At 46.7% G+C, this 16,606-nt stretch overlaps 1 protein-coding gene across 1 annotated transcript; it reads left to right on the forward strand.

Moving 5' to 3' along the window:
- Positions 1–12,808: 12,808 nt before the first annotated feature.
- Positions 12,809–14,684, forward strand: LOC124704012 (14-3-3-like protein A). Its single transcript, XM_047236242.1, has 5 exons — positions 12,809–13,247; positions 13,345–13,423; positions 13,599–13,721; positions 14,104–14,220; positions 14,306–14,684. Exons 1-5 carry the CDS (start codon positions 12,841–12,843, stop codon positions 14,360–14,362), a joined length of 783 nt encoding a protein of 260 aa, XP_047092198.1. The 5' UTR covers positions 12,809–12,840; the 3' UTR covers positions 14,363–14,684.
- The last annotated feature ends 1,922 nt before the right edge of the window (positions 14,685–16,606 follow it).

Below are 16,606 nucleotides of genomic sequence, written 5' to 3' on the forward strand. Positions count from 1 at the left end.
TGGCGAGACGGAGGTCACTCTCCCCGTCAGTTGAGGACCTGTCGTCCTCGGACCAGACGGAGAAGTCATGGTCTTCCTTGTCCCACGCTGTTGGGGCAAGGATATCGTACGCCGCCTGCGTGCCCCACTCTGGTGTTGATTCCCGGATGGGAGAGGACACGTAGGAAAGACCCGATGAAGTGGAGGAGGAAGAAGAGGAAGACATGGCGGCGGAGGAGGGCTTTTGGAAGTGCTAGTGCGAAGGAGATGAAGAAGGGAACTACAGGAAGTGGCCAAATAAAAAGGGGGATATAGTGGTTTAAATGCCTAAGCGGTTCCCAAGGACGTGGTGCCAGAACCGTCAAATCGTGCAGGGAAGTTGAGAAGGCAAGACGTCATCATGAAGAAAACTGCGACGGTTCTGCTCTGCCACGACATGACCCTTCGAAGAAGACAGATGGTTTTGCAATTATCATTATCAAAACCAGGGGGGCATGTGTTACCACCCGATTTTGGCCAAATCAGGAGATGGGCCGTAAGTGAAGATGGGCTTGAAGGACGTACACGTGGAGCATCTTCGAAGCGGCCTTGCGCTAAGAGTTTGGGCTAAGCTGCACATGTATCTGTAATATAGTAGATCATATCGTATTTAGATTAAAAGATAGAGTCTGGCCCGTGCACGGTTAGGTGCACGCCTCAATTAGAAAGTCCCTTGGACTATAAATATGTATCTAGGGTTATCGGAAAAGGAGGACAATCATCGTTCAACCAACACAAATCAGGCGCATCGCCACCCCTTCCTTCGAGGGTTTCTCCCGGGTAAGCACCATGCTGCCTAGATCCCATCTCGTGATCTAGGCGATATACGTTATTCGTCTACCAGTGTACTTGCTCGTGCTTTGAAGCGTTGTTGATGGCGAGCGATACGATTTATCCTTAGGTGTTTAGGGGCTTGCATTGATGCTTTCTCGTGCATATCCGCGTGGCAATGCCGTCCCTCGACACCTAGCTGCCCTTACACCTACCCGGGTGTAAGGGCGACATCTTGCTTGTTCGTTACTTAGTAGATCCGATCCGTTATAGTTGCTCCTTGCCCCGCAAGGATTAGTTTAATATCTGCATAGTTAGGCCTTATGCTGGGGTCGGACGATCCGGTGGTGCGTTAGGTGTTGTTCACCGTCCCTGCAAGGGATGTTCCGGGAATCAACGTTATGTTGGTTTTTAGGCCTCTCGTAGGGGTAGTTTGCATCATCTTCCGTAGCTGCTAGGCCCGATCACACGTAGGGACGTTCCGGTTATGCGGTGAAAACCCTAAACTGTCGTGGATCGTTTTAGCTTTGTTTTGATCAAGCGGGATCCCCATGTCATTGTAAATCCAACGTGAACCATGGGGCGATCGGCTCTTTGAGCCGATCCACGGGAAACCTGAAGAGCCGATAGGGCTCGTATTTAATGTTTACGTGTCTACCATGCGGGAACAATCGAAGCACTCTAACACCTTCCACGATCGGGTCTAGGTCAGGTGGCACGCCCTAGCAACCGCCGGGACGTGGCTGGAAGATTTGCGGGACGACGCGAGGTGCCGGGGTCCACTAAGCGGCCTTGGGAGCCTCCCGGCTCTTCGTGTTGCTTAGCCATTGCCCGTCGGTGGGTTTTGGAGGGTAACGGAGAGGCGATCTCCTGAATCCCCCGAGATGGGATTCGCGGCGGCGGCGTCTGCGGAAGGTTTTCCGTATCGTGGCTCTCGGTGCCGGGGGTTTCGCGACGGAGGCTATAAGTAGGCGAAAGGGCAGGTCGAGAGGCGGCACGAGGGGCCCGAGGGGACAGGGCCGCGCGGCCGGGGCCCAGGCCGCGCCGCCTGTCACCGGCCACCTCGTGGCCCCACTTCGACTCCCCTTCGGTCTTCCGGAAGCTTCGTGCAAAAATAGGACCCCGGGCGGTGATTTCGTCCAATTCGGAGAATATTTCCTTACTAGGATTTCCGAAACCAAAAACAGCAGAAAACGACAAGCGGCTCTTCGGCATCTTGTTAATAGGTTAGTTCCAGAAAATGCGTAAATACGACATATACTGTGCATAAAACATGTAGGTATCATCAATAAAGTAGCATGGAACATAAGAAATTATCGATACGTTGGAGACGTATCACTCATCTTCAGTAGCAGCATCCAAAAAAGAACCTATTTTTCGAAAGAATCAGCAAGAAGCGAGGAGACAAGCAAGGAGGAAAAGGAAAAAACACGACAATGATAAATGAAGCATACCTGCCATATCCAAGCTAGCATCTGTCAACAGTTCAAGCATAAAATTTTCGCGGGATGTAGCTGCAGCAGCTTCAGCAACAGCGGCATCCTTTTCAGTTATGGCATCTTGAGCTTGTTGGAGCGCAGCTTTCTCCCTCTCAGAATATTTTCGAGACTGTTCCATGAGCATAAAGGATTGCCTCTTCATGGATTGAAGTTGTTGTCGAAGTTCTTCTAAATCTTCTGCCGAATCTTTACTCGCAGAATCTTCAACAAATTTAACAGCAACAGGGGTTTTCTTCGAAGAAGACGAAGGAAAAACTTCGGAAGGACCGGGAGTTGACGTATAGTTGTCAAAAATTAACTGAAAAAATAAATTTCGACATCAATCGTTGAGGAAAAGATAGATTTTCATTCATTCTCATAATATATACATGTCTATTACAAAGGAAGGACCTCTATAGACCCACTGAAGCAGTCATTGCCAAGAACACTATGGCGATAGTGCCAAAAGAAGGAGGTAGACTAAAAAGAAAAAGCAAAGGGGCATTCAACTAGACCTCCGGCTTTGATGAACTAGGAGTCGAAGATGGCTTGATCCCGAAATAAGACAGGATTTTCTTCGAGTTGGGCTTTGCTGCCTTGATCAACGATCGCCATTTCGTCTGCTCTATCTGCTCCGTGTCGCCCACTTTCGCCCAGTCGATAGTTTGTTGACTATCAGCGACCAAGGCAACAGTGCTTTCAACAGCGACCTTCAAATTTTCTTGGCGCATCTTCAGCCCAAGATCTTCTGGTGGATTAAAGCACTTGGCAAGAGCAAGGAAAGTTGCGGGCTCCTCTTTCTTCGGGAAGAAGTAGGGGAAGAGTCGCGACAGCCCTGTCCTAGCCTGATCAATGCCCTCGCGTGCTTCTGTCCCATGAAATTCAAGGAACGAAACGGCGTCAAGAAGAGGATCATTGTCGGGATCTTCAAGCTCAAATTCTTGAGAGGTTTTATCTGTCAAAATAAAAAAAATTCCGATCAACAAATGAGTGCAGAAAAAAGAGTCCAAAGGATACGAAGTGGCTCAGATACTTACTGACAAAACGACGATTTTGCGTCCTTAAACGCTTAAGGATCGCTTCTTCACGAGCAGATTGTGCAGTTATATGCTCGCTTAGCGAAGTCTCGGCATCATGAAGTCGCTTCCTAAGATCTTCGACACCAGCAGCATCGGCCTTGGCTTTGTCAGCTTCTCGCCTAGCTTGAACAGCATCTGACTCGGCCTTCTTACGAGCTTCTTCACTTTGCTCTAATTTTTGAGCAAGTGTATTGGCACGCTCGTTGACTTCCGCCAGTTTTTCTGCCAAGAAAGTCGAAATCAGTTAAAAGTATCGACAACAAAGGAGTAAGAAAGCAGGAGCAAAAAAGAAAGCAGACAAGCATTACCTTCAGTTTTGCTGGCATAATCACGGTACCCAATGAATTGAGCACCGATACGAAAAAGCTCCTTCATCATAGGCTGCTAAAGAAAGATAGATAAAGAACATGTCGATATGGCCAAAACATGAGGGCGCACAAAAGCAAACGGAGGAAATATAGACAAAGAAAAGTAAAATAAAAACTTACATCATCCAAGAGAGGGTTAGAAGAGCTACTCAATTGGAGAGTAGGCTCCGGGATTGTCTCAATCCTTGCCCTTTTTGGTGAAGGGACAAGGGGGCTTGAAGGAGGTGTAGCAGCGCCGACGTTTTGTTGAGGAGGCGAAGTTTCTTCTCCTTCAACTGGCGTCTCCGAGGCGACTAGTGTATGTGACATACTCGTTCGAGCAGCCACATCAGGAGCTGGTACTTCTTCTTCATCATCACTACGATTAAATGTTGGCAACATAAAAAGCAAGATAGACAAAAATCTTCAAGTGAAAAAAAAAGAGAGAGGGAACTTACGAACTGATGAGGGTCTCAAGATATGGATCATAAGCTGCCTTCTGGCGTGAAGGAACAGCTTCTTCGGGCTTGGAGGTGCCGGAATCTTCGACATCATTCCTTTTCCTTTTGTTCTTTGGAGAAACAGCAGGAGGAGGAGATTGTGCCGATGCAGTGGCTTCAGAGGCAGCCTCCTTTTCATCAGATCCCGCAGATTTTCGAGAATCTGCGGGTTCATCAACAAAAGAGGGGGCATCTTGGTTATCATCGGAGATAACGGTTCTTTCTTCGGCTTCTCCACCTTCAGGAAGGGGAGGAAGCGAAACAAGATTTGGATGGTTCTATATAAAAATAAAGGAAGATGTCAAAAAAGGAGTTACAACAAAAATAGTAAGGCAATAACAAATTAAGCGACAATGTTTACCTTAGGAAGCGCATTGGTGGCGCTATATGGTTTTACACGACAAGAGGAAGGGATAGGATCTTTTTTGTTGAGAGACGAGATTTTTCGGACAAGCCTTTCCAAGTCCTTGACTTCCAGATTTGTCGACAAACGATCTGTGTCTTCATCGCCAGCATAATTCCAGAGAGGGTTTTTGCGAGCCTGAAGAGGCTGCACTCTGGTTCTAAGGAAATACGCTGTAATTTGGATACTAGACAATTCTTTGCCGCGAGTATTCTGCAACTCATGGATGCGAGTCATCAAGGCCTCTGTCGAAGCTTTTTCCTCCTCGGTAGCCTCTGCATCCCAAGAACGGCGGCGAAGGATTTTCTCGGCACCATCGAAAGGAGGGATATTGTCTTGACACATCCATGGTTCTCTTCCCGAATATACAACCACTTCTTGCGCCACCCTTGAAGCCGAATCGGGGAGTTTGACGTCGAAGTAATTGATCGTGGAGCGAACGGAAATAACAACGTCGCCTATATTATAGGCGACATTGGGAGAACCATTACGGCGACGAGAAGAAAATGCGCTTCCATAATGCCCAGTTAGGCTGGACACCAAGGAAGGCCTCACAGAGGGTGATGAAAATAGAGATATGGAGGATTGAGTTAGGAGTAAGATGGTGAAGTTGAAGACCGTAGACAAAAAGCAATCCTCGGAGAAAAGGATGAATGGGGGCGGAAAGACCGCGGATGAGATGATCGACGAAACTTACCCGATACCCCATTAGAGGGGTTGGGTAGCTTTCTTCACTAGGGAAGCACACCGCCTTGGGTTTCTTGCTAATCCCCAGCTTCTTCAAGAGATTGATGTCTTGGTTGGTGATCTTGGACCGTTCCCATTCCGCGGTCCCCAGATCTGCGGCGGCCATTGATGATTCAGGCGTGCTGTGCTTGATCAACCGACGCGGTGGCATCAACAATGGCGCAGGAGTGCAGCTTGGAGAAGATGAGCTCAAGGAGTTGCAGGGCGCAGGAGAAGATTTTGCAGAGGGGAGAACGGCGTGAGCGAGAAGTGCTCGAGGAGGAAGAAGAAGATCTTATATAGGGGTGCGGCGAAACGTTGGACCGTTGGATGGAAAAGAGGTGTGGTAGATGATAACCACGTGAATACAAGGGTAAAAAAGTATTTTAACACTGAAGAGGTTACGGAACGTGTGCCATAAAAAGTGGAGAACATGTGTCCCCCACTTGCACGACGTGTCAATCAGATGAGGAATTTGGACCCACAAGGCAGTGAGAGGAGCGGTTCTCGCATGTTTCCAAAACAGAAATCGTGGCTATCATCAGCAACGACGTCATCAAGGAAAAAGAAAAGCTCGACTATGAAGCTTGGAGAGATTATCGACAACGCAAGATTATTTCGGGAACCTTTGATCAAATACAAGTTTTTGCTCAAACGCTCGGGGGCTACTTTGGAAAAAAAGAAAACTTCGAGTATGACAAGATAGAAATGGCGAGAGCCTATGACCAAATGCAAGCATTTGTTCATAGCCTCGGGGGCTACTCCCATCGGGAGCGCTGGTCGCGCACCCGATAGATATAAAAATATCGACAAGGATTAAAAATATAGCGACAAATGATACTAATCTGTGGAGCCTACACCCAAGCACAAGTTCTTGGCTGTAGCCTCGGGGGCTACTCCCATAGGGAACGCTGTTCGCGTGCCCGATGAATTTATATAAAAAGAAAGAAGTAGAAGTGAGTATATTTCGAGTTACACAGATAACTCTACATATACTCCCATCGGGAAGACAAAATAAGTCATCAAATATGACTCGATAAAATGTGCTATTCCAACAGCCGAAAAAGCACTCGACAATATATTCTCAGAGCGCTAAAAGTCGCGAATAAATCTCCGAATGCCGCAAAACTTTGCGAAGGTAAGACCCCGGATCCGTTACGAGCGGCGTGGCACCGTCTCCGACGGCGGACCGCTACTTTTTTCCGTATCAACGGATACGAAGAAAATCCTAACGGACGCGTTAGGTACCCGATAAAATATGATCGGGACTCGACGGAATGGTAAGACCTTAAGCGGCACTGTCGAAGTTTACACCAGTATCCCGAGATCATGTCCGGGGACGTGATCTTGAAGTAGGTTTTTGCGGATTGCCACTAGAGCGGTTAACTAGTACCCGATCCGTCGGATGAACTAGCCCCAACTACCGTTATCCTCGTACAAAATAGCATTTGCATATCGAAAGATTATGTAATGAGTAAAGTTGGAGATTTTCCACGATTCTTCGATTCAAGAAAAATCTCGGGGGCTACTGACATAGGCATCCCCAATGGGCCTGCCAAAGATGGTACCCGGGGTTTACTAAAGGCCCAAGATTCGAAGAATAAGAAGACTCGGAAGCCCACTTAGTGTTAAGGAAAGATAGTTTGTATTAGGAAAGATAGAGCTTTGTAATCTTACGGGTTGGATACGAAACCCACCCGAACTCTGTAACTTGTGTATTACGAAACCCTCGGCTCCACCCTCTATATAAGGGGGAGTCGAGGGACAAATAAAGGATCGAATCTACTGTTAACATAACCCTAGTTTTACAATCGTCGAGTACTTTTCGGCTGAAACCTTCGAGATCTACTTGCCCTCTACTTCTAGCAAAACCCTAGTCTACAATCTGTAGGCATTGACAAATTAATCCTTTGTCAGTTAGGGAACTGTTTCCCTTTATTGCTAGTCTAGGTTTCTACCATGGAGTAAGTAGTAGTTGACTTCGTAGACTCGTCGATCGGGTTCGTGCCTTTGTAGTGGTTGATTTCTCCATCTTCGATCTTCAAAGTAACTTCTCCTTTGATGCCTCTGGATCTAAGCAGGGGGTTCAAATAAGGGTGAGCACGAGCGTACTCAACAAGTTTATTATAGAGAAAGATGTGTTTAATGCACTAGCTACAGCCATGGACCAAAAGTCATAGGCAATTCATGCATGTAAAATGCATACATGAACTTTGCACTTTATTGCAACATATTATCACATATTTGCATCTTATATAAAGTTTTTCCCATGTTTTATGATGTTTTAGGAGATTTTCTAAACAATCCCCTCTCCTCCGGTTCTAATTCTGTTTGGCAGAAAACGCCTCTTTTTAGTGTTTTTGACATTACAAGAGCTACGAGACTCCAAAAAGGGCGAGGTCATGGGGCACGCTTTGGAAATTTCGAGACGAACAAAATGAGCTAAAGTGGGCCACCAGGAGGTCAGCAGGCTGGCAAAGAGGGCAGGTGGCACGCCCACCCCCTTTGGGAGCGCCACCTAGGTCCTTTCCCACCTCGTCTGTGAGATTCGACTCAATCTTTTATATGTGAAGTTGATTAGAGTTGACACATATGCTTTTCTAGGCAAGGTTTTAATACAATTCCATAGCTTTTCTATTCAAGATGTTAAGAATAAGCTAGGGCTACTTATTAGTAGGCTCCCTATAATTTCAGGTGATGGATGATATTTGCTTATCATATCAGGGTTTAACTTGTAATTATATATCTCCAAGGCTTAATCATGTAGTCAATATGATCAACTTATTCTAAATAACTTATTACTTCAAATTCTTAGGGTTTATGATCATAACAAAGTTTTGATAATCAATGGTTGGATTCCTAAGGTAGTATTAGTGACACATGGTTCTCATCTCCAATATCAAATATTGGCTTTATCAACTAGGGTATAGTACTTATCTTGTACTCTCTTGGATATAGGCATGGCTAAGGGTATATCCATGCCTTGACTATACAAGGAATTTACTTGAATAATATCCTTGGGTTGTAAGAAGTGATGGTATGTTCATCTGAATATAGAAATGTTCCTCTCCCTCCTCTGAGATTTGTGAAGGTAGATCTAGATAGACAAGAATGGAATTGTCAAGATTTGATAAAGTACTTATGTGAATTTCCTTGACATGAGTTCTAGATTAGGGTTGAAGATATACCATGAGAATCATTTAGTAAAAGACAAGGAAAAGATAAGTGAAGAATATTTTCTTAATTATCCCGCTCTTTGATTTTACAATTGAGCATGTATTCATATGTTGTTGTAAGGAATACCATATTCTAATCATTTAGAAGATCTGGTATTTGATCCTTACCTGATGTGTTCTTGTATTAGATTTAATCCCACTAGATATAAATCTTAGTTCAAACCACCTCTACCCAAAACAAGGTTTTAGCAAATGTTATATTGAAGTTTATAGCGCTTGACCTGATGATCTACTTCAATTTCATGAACTCAAGTGAAACCCCAGTCAATGTGACAAGTTTTGTGTAAAAGCGCGAAAATTCCCAAAATTTTCTATGCATGAATGCAATGCACACATCTATTTCCTCTCATTTGTAAGCTCAAATCCTAGGATGTTACACATACTTCATGTGCAAAAAAGACTGCACCGGATTATGGGCATTCTCATCGATTCAGAAGTTCATGGCTGCTATCCGCTGTCTTGCATATGGAGCTCCCATGTAGCTAATGACTATCTATGCATGGCCGAGTCGACATGCTTCGACACTGTCACCAGGTTTTGTAAGGCAGAGTGTTTGGGACAAACTATTTGAGGGCACCAAATTAAGAAGATACAGCTGCACAAAATGCAGCAAGAGGTTCCTGGGATGCTCGGGTGTATCGACTGCATGCACTGGGTTGGAAGAATTGCCCATTTACTTAGCAAGGGTTGTACAAGGAACACGAAGAGAGTGCAGTGTCATAATTGAGGCTGTGCCTGATTATGACCTCTGGATTTGCACGCTTTCCTTGGCACCCCAGGAACTAACCAAGACATCAATGTGCTACAACGCTCTCTGGTGTTCTCAAGGCTAGCTGAGGGACATGCTCCACCGGTCAACTTTGAGATCAACACCCACACATAGAACAAGGGGTACTATCTAGCCGACGGTATCTATCCAAAGTATGCTACATTTGTGAAGACAATTTCATATCCTGCTTCGGAGAAGGAAGCTTATTTTGCGACATGCTAGGAAGCATGTCACAAGGATGTAGAGCAGACATTTAGCGTGCTCCAGCAGCGTTTTGCTATTGTTTGGTAACCTGCTCTCACCTGGTCGGAGTCTTAGATGTGGAAGGTGATAAACGATTGTGTGATCATGCACAACATAAGCATTAAGAGTGAGCGTGACTTACATGCGGATGATGACCATCTGTTTGATTTTGAGGAACCTCTTGTTGAGGTTGAGCAGGTACCGGCCAGTTTGTCGTTTTCCTCTACATGCATGAAGAAATTCGAGATCTATGTATCCATACTCAACTAAAGAATCTTCTAGTTGAGCATTTGTGGGGGCAGAGAGAAAATGCTCAATGCTTCATGAACTTGTTGGATTGCAATTGATTAATTATTATGTGAACATTTTATATTTTTAAACTATTTGTGTGGAATAATTTGTATATTTAAATGATGTAAATAATTATGTAAAATATATAAAGTGTTATAATTTACTAAAAGGGAAAAACAATTTCTCATTGCCGTCCCTAAGCTACAAGAACGGGAGGTAGTGGAATATATCGATCAATCGAACGACGTTGAGTGGTTCTGGACAAAGCAATCTAATCCGACAGTAGGCTGAGTTCGTCGGGTTTGGACATCCACCGAACAGTTCTCAACTTAATTAGATACCCCTTTTACATTCAACTCTCACATTAAATTGATTAATTTATAGACCTAAGGGCATCTACACCGGCGCGGTCCAAATGGACGCTAGCAGATGCGCCGACACTAGGAGTTCCTTAGTTTAGGGACAGACAATCCTACACCGGAGCCCCTAAACTATATAAAGTATTATTATTTAAACTAAATAAAGTTGAGCATTCGTGTAGCTTTGCTCTTATCATCTCTAGTGTCATTGTATCCCCTCCATGTGTTGGCTTAAACCATGTCTCCTCCTTTCTCTGAATTTTAGCTAGGTGTCAATTGTTTTCGATACTTTTAGTTTCGTCAGCTATGGTAGTTTTAGTTTGCCCAGTTTTAGCTCGCTTTAGCGTCATATTTTTTTTTGCATCAAGGTCTAATTCGCTATTCTAGCTTGGCACCAACTCTGCCCTGCAGACCAAGCTCATCCCCCATTCCATGCGAGCATTTTGGTGGCCACTCCGGCATGCATGCAATATACCAGAAGCTAAAATGCATGTTCACCTTGGATCGCACGAAAATGGTGGTCACCGATTTCGTGCGTAGGTACGACATTTGTGAGCATGCCAAACACTCAAATCAGCTTCCACAAGTACCCCTCCAACCAACATTGCCAACTCCAGGAAGCGCATGCCATGAATGGCACGCCATCTTCACATTGCGGCATAATCTACCGCATGCTTCCAAATTCCAATGAGTCCTTGGCATGTTGATGCACAACAAGGTGTTGCGGCGAGTAGCTTCAACTTTGAAAGCGTGGAACCCAAACTCGGCTAGACAACACCATGCTACTGTGTTTTTGTTATACTGAAGTCTACTGTACTAACTCCGCACCAACTCCGCAGCACCGACGTCACTGATTTGTCAAATTTGGACGTTAAGCTTACATATATTTGCGACGCCTGGACAACTAACATGGATGTATCTAGACACAACTGAGACATTTATACGAGGGAGAGTACTTCTCGGTAGCATGGAGGAGGTACAATTTTTGATCAAAATTTCACTGTTCACGATTTCGTCCATTTTGGCAGCTAAAAATTAACTCGACTAGCCATAGACATAGACATGTTATAATAATAATAATAAAAACTCCGGACACCATTTCGGATCCAAGGCCATCCCACACCCCTATAGGCCCTAGCCGGTGGTTGGTGTATTTGTTGTTTGGCACGCACAAAGCCGCAGGAAACCATGTGACGTGACCACGAGAACCCGATCGGCGCACAGAAGAAAAAAGAGAACCCGATCGGCGCACACCCTCCGCCCGCCCGCCGCGAGGTCAAAGCTCCAGCCAGACGCGGCCGGTCCAGTGCCAGCCCGCCACGTACCTCGCCGGTCCAGTGAGCACGTCCCACGCACCGCGCGGGGCTCCGCTTTGACCGCGCCTCGTGGCGCCGCCCGGCCCCGACGCGTCGGCCCGCGATTGGACGGCTGCCCCCGCTGCGAGGCGAGGTTCCCGAGGGGCCGCCCGCACCCCGCCCTACTATTTTTCTATCCCCACCCCGCCCCTCGCCCACTCCTCCCTCCCACGAACCTCCCCTACATACACCAGCCACCGCGCACACACCCGAGATCCGATCCCGCACCCGAGAGACCCCGTGAGACAAAGCGCCACAGGAAAGGTATTGCGCCCCGCCCCCTTTCACCTTCCCCTCTCTCTCTCCCTCTCCTGTATCTCCCCGTTGCTGTTGCTGCTGGTGCGCGCCGCCGATTGTTGCTGTTTCTCGCTGCGGGAATCGGCCGAGGTGAAGTTGTTTCCGCTCGCTCTGTGTTGGTGGATTCGGCTTTCGTGGCCGTTTCGCTTTTTATTTTGTACGGAACTGTCGATATAAGGATGGATCGGGCTAGATCTAGGGTTAGATTGGTGGATTAATTAGGGATCGAGATCGGATCTGACGTTTGAGTTTAGGGTTCGAGTGAGCAGTGGTGTTTTCGGCTGGAACTGGGCTTTGTAAAGCGTATATCTCCCGATTTGGGGCCAGTTTGGTGGAGATGGAGTGGTGAATATTGGCAGGATTTAAGATCTGCCGGGATCACATGGTAATGCGCACGCGAGCCTCTTCCCCGTAGAGCCAGGTCTGTAGATCCAGCTTTATCTCGGTGCATGTGATGCGCCTTGCCTATATCGAACTCTAGATCTGGACAAGGATGCGTAAGTTTGCGTGTGTGCCGTGGTTAACTTAACTGCTACTAGTTTGTTTCTTGATATTTTTGTGGAATATTTATTGTTTTCATGTCCTCTTGTATATTAGGCTTTGCTGGGAAAGTATATATGAGAATAAAGTGAGTAGAATATTTAGATGGCTCCACTCCGAAATGATTCCAAGATGAGGTTAAAAAGTATTCCCTCTTGTCTAGGTTGGCATGTATCCAGACACTAAAACACGTCTAGGTACATGCGTATCTAGATGTGTGTATACAAAGTTAATTCGGGATGGAGGGAGTACGAGCTAGTTCTTTAACTCATGTTATTATTCATCTGATAGCTGTTTTTTTCCCTAGGGTATACATTCTTTTGAATGATGTGCACGTTGTACACTTTCAATCTAGCTTAGAAGTATGCATCGTTCTAATATAGCATTTGCAGGTACTAATCAGATTTCTGTAACAAACTAGTGGGAGGATGTCTACCGCCGAGGCAACCCGCGAGGAGAATGTGTACATGGCCAAGCTCGCCGAGCAGGCCGAGCGTTACGAGGAGATGGTGGAGTTCATGGAGAAGGTGGCCAAGACCGCCGACGTTGGCGAGCTCACTGTTGAGGAGCGCAACCTGCTCTCCGTGGCCTACAAGAACGTGATTGGTGCCCGGAGGGCGTCCTGGAGGATCATCTCCTCCATTGAGCAGAAGGAGGAGAGCCGTGGCAATGAGGCCTATGTTGCCTCCATCAAGGAGTACCGTACCAGGATCGAGACTGAGCTCAGCAAGATCTGCGATGGCATCCTCAAGCTTCTGGACTCCCACCTCGTCCCCTCTGCCACTGCTGCAGAGTCCAAGGTGTTCTACCTGAAAATGAAGGGTGATTACCACAGGTATTTATTTTTTGTTGCCATGTTGATGTAGAATCTAGTCGGTAATTTACTGGATCTTTTTGATTCTAATGCTTATTCTCTGTTTGGAAATACATAGGTACCTTGCTGAGTTTAAGGCTGGAGCTGAGAGGAAAGAAGCAGCCGAGAACACTCTTGTAGCATACAAGTCAGCCCAGGTTGGTTTCGTTGAATGCTTGCTTATCTTGTCTCATCAGTTTTGTTATCATCATTTTATCTGGAAAAAGTAATACAGGCTGCATCATATCTAATTTCTGTATACTGGGACATAGGTGCTATGCTTGCTATTCTTTTGTTTGTGTATGGCATGCTGACATATGATTACTTATTCAGGACATTGCCCTCGCTGACTTGCCTACCACTCACCCGATAAGGCTTGGACTTGCCCTCAACTTCTCTGTGTTCTACTATGAAATCCTGAACTCCCCAGACCGTGCTTGCAACCTTGCCAAGCAGGTTAGTTTCTGTTTTATGCTTATGGTTTGCTTCATTGTGAGGAATCTATTTTGCATCATTTGTTAATTGCTATTTGAACTGGGTTTACTGAAATGCTGTTTATTGAAGTTACATGATTTTGATCGCTGGTGAAATTGATAAATGATCATGTCTAATATTTTTCTTTTTCACGTTTTATCAAATTAAGTGTTCATATGTGAGATCAACAATGAACAGTTCTACTATTAACTAGATCTATAAAGTTATATTTTGTTTATTTTCCTGACTCAACTATGTATGAACTAATCCAACAAATCAAAATGATTCATGCCACCAGAATACATGTATCTGCCTTCTACTATCTATAAAATGAGGCTAAATCTGTGTCTTAAACTTTTAACAGGCATTTGATGAAGCTATTGCTGAGCTGGACTCCCTTGGTGAGGAGTCTTACAAGGACAGCACCTTGATCATGCAGCTTCTTCGTGACAACTTGACTCTCTGGACCTCAGATAACGCGGTATTTCCCATTTTCGTGTGTTCCGTTTCATCATGAGTAGTGCACAAAACCTTGTTGCTGATAATGACAATTTGTTCTTTCCCAGGATGAGGGTGGTGATGAGATCAAGGAAGCCTCTAAGCCTGAAGGAGAGGGACACTAACTCTCCCTTGTGTCTGCACAAGTTTATTTCTGAGTCAATTTCGCAGCTACCTGTATTATTCGAATCATAAGATGTACTAGGGTCAGTTGCACTATGTGAATCATAAGCTGTAGTAGGATCGTGCTATGCGAAGCGTGTCGAGCTGAAGTACCTAGTGGACTACAGTCATGAGGGCATCATGTGGGCATCGTTGCTTCAGGAACGCGTTATTAGTTCATTAGCAGATTTCAAACTATTTCCTGTATTGCAGCACATTATTAGTATTGCTGTATTAGCAATTTTCATTGGCTTGTTAATGATTGATGATGCTGGCGTCTAAACACCTCAAAAGTTTTCCTATTTTTGTTTTTTTTGTCAACTTGGTGAGGTCATCTTTTGTGGTGAACTCTGGCCCGGAACGGAGACTCCAGCTATATACTCCGTACCTTCTCCAATAACAGTACCAAATGTAAGAAAATTTGGTGGCGTGATTATTTTGTATTTGACAAAAAGAGACGTTATGTTTATAATCGTTACTTCTGCTGAACTCAAACCAAACCCTTATTTCTGATTCCACCATCTAGCATTTTAGCTATCGAGAATGCACAACGTTCACTGCTGTGCCATGTCCTTTCTAAATGCATTGGGTCTTATCTACGCATAAGTACAGTTATATAGAAAATTGCTTGTCTATTGATTGCAACCTTCTATATTCGGTTGTGACATGTTTGTTAGGAATATATTAGCGTCATAATTAAGCTAATAAGGCAGTTAGGATTTCTATTAGGAAAACTACCTAGCAGTTAATATTTAGCGTTGTCCAAACGCTGTGTATTTGGAACCGTCGTTGCACCCTTTCGAAGGGATGCCAAACCTTGTAACCGGCATTGTAAGTACCTGTTGGGTACCTATAAATACCCCACAGTCACAATCAATAGAATCAATCATTCACATCCATTCGTTCTCTCTCTGTTTCTATCTCTTCACGTCATCAGCACTGTTCTGCCCCGAGCGAATAGGCCAAGAAAAGAAGTACAGAGAGAAAGGTAAGAAAGCAGCGATGGATTCCCTGCCATCAATGGCTTTTGCTTTTGCTCGCTTTGTGGCACGAGAGAACCGTCGCTTCCATCCTCGTCGCCGGACCTTCGGTCGAAACTTCGGCCGCCGTCAACAGCGCCACCAAAACAGGAACGGCGGCCTCTATCACCGCATGGCTGCACTTGGTGCCCCTCACTGGCGCTACGGCCATGGTGGTGGCCTCCGGCGCCGCCACAACTATGGTCGGCACCACCACCGCGGCCACCGTTGGGCGCAGCGCCGCCACTCCCCTAGACCAGGACCGTGTACTAGGGCAGCCATGCCCGGGGAAGAAGTCCTGGCCATGCCAGAGGCGGTTGCTGCTGTACCGAAGGTTGCAACCGCGCCAGAAATCGTCGCTGTGTCGGAGGTCGCTGAAGAACAAATCGTCGATGCCGTGTACCAGGATGTGGCCTCTGCCACTAGCATCACCGCGGACGCCGACGACCTGCTCCCTCCTCCGCCGGCCTTCGCCATCCCGCCCATGGAATGGCTGCTGGGTGGGCCGAGCGCCAGTTCGCTCATTGACGAAGAATTTGAGGCGCTGCCTCCACTGGTGTACTACCAGCGCCACGGGCTCGGCCCCTGCCTCCCATCTCCAACGCCCTCCGGCGAGGACCTGGCGCACTTCGTCCCGCCGGGTTACGACCCCTTGCCGGAGATGGAGGAGGAGAACGACGTTGCAGCCGCTGCTCACGTCGTCCCGTCGCTCCCCGACCTCAATCTCCTTGCGCCGGATGAGGAGAAGGCCGAGGACACGGCGCCTTCGGCCGCCCTTCCGACGCCCTCGCCGGAGGCACGCGTGCTGCTCCGTCGCTTCGCGTCGACCATGGCGGCTCGCCCCGCCAGCATCCGCGGAGGGACTTGGTCCCCCGAGGCCCTCGGCCTCGCCTGCCGCGTCGCCGAGATCCGCCTCAACGAGGCTGCTCCTCGCTTCCCCTCCTCGTCCGCGGAAGGATCAAGCCGGCACTGAATCGCCGGCCACAGGCACCGGCGTGAAGCAGGGTAGGGGAATCGAGGAGATCGAGGGAGGAGACCGACGGAATTATTCTTGAAGTCGCCCACCTCGACCACTTTTCTTTTGACCCCTGGTCCAGGCAGCGCCCACTAGGCCCGTGTCCTGAAAAGCCTTGCAGGCCTCACATTGCTTCTGTGCCTCGTGACACACAAAGATAGACTAATCTACTC

The sequence above is a fragment of the Lolium rigidum genome, chromosome 3, assembly GCF_022539505.1.
Source record: "Lolium rigidum isolate FL_2022 chromosome 3, APGP_CSIRO_Lrig_0.1, whole genome shotgun sequence".
NCBI classification, from domain to species: Eukaryota; Viridiplantae; Streptophyta; class Magnoliopsida; order Poales; family Poaceae; genus Lolium; species Lolium rigidum.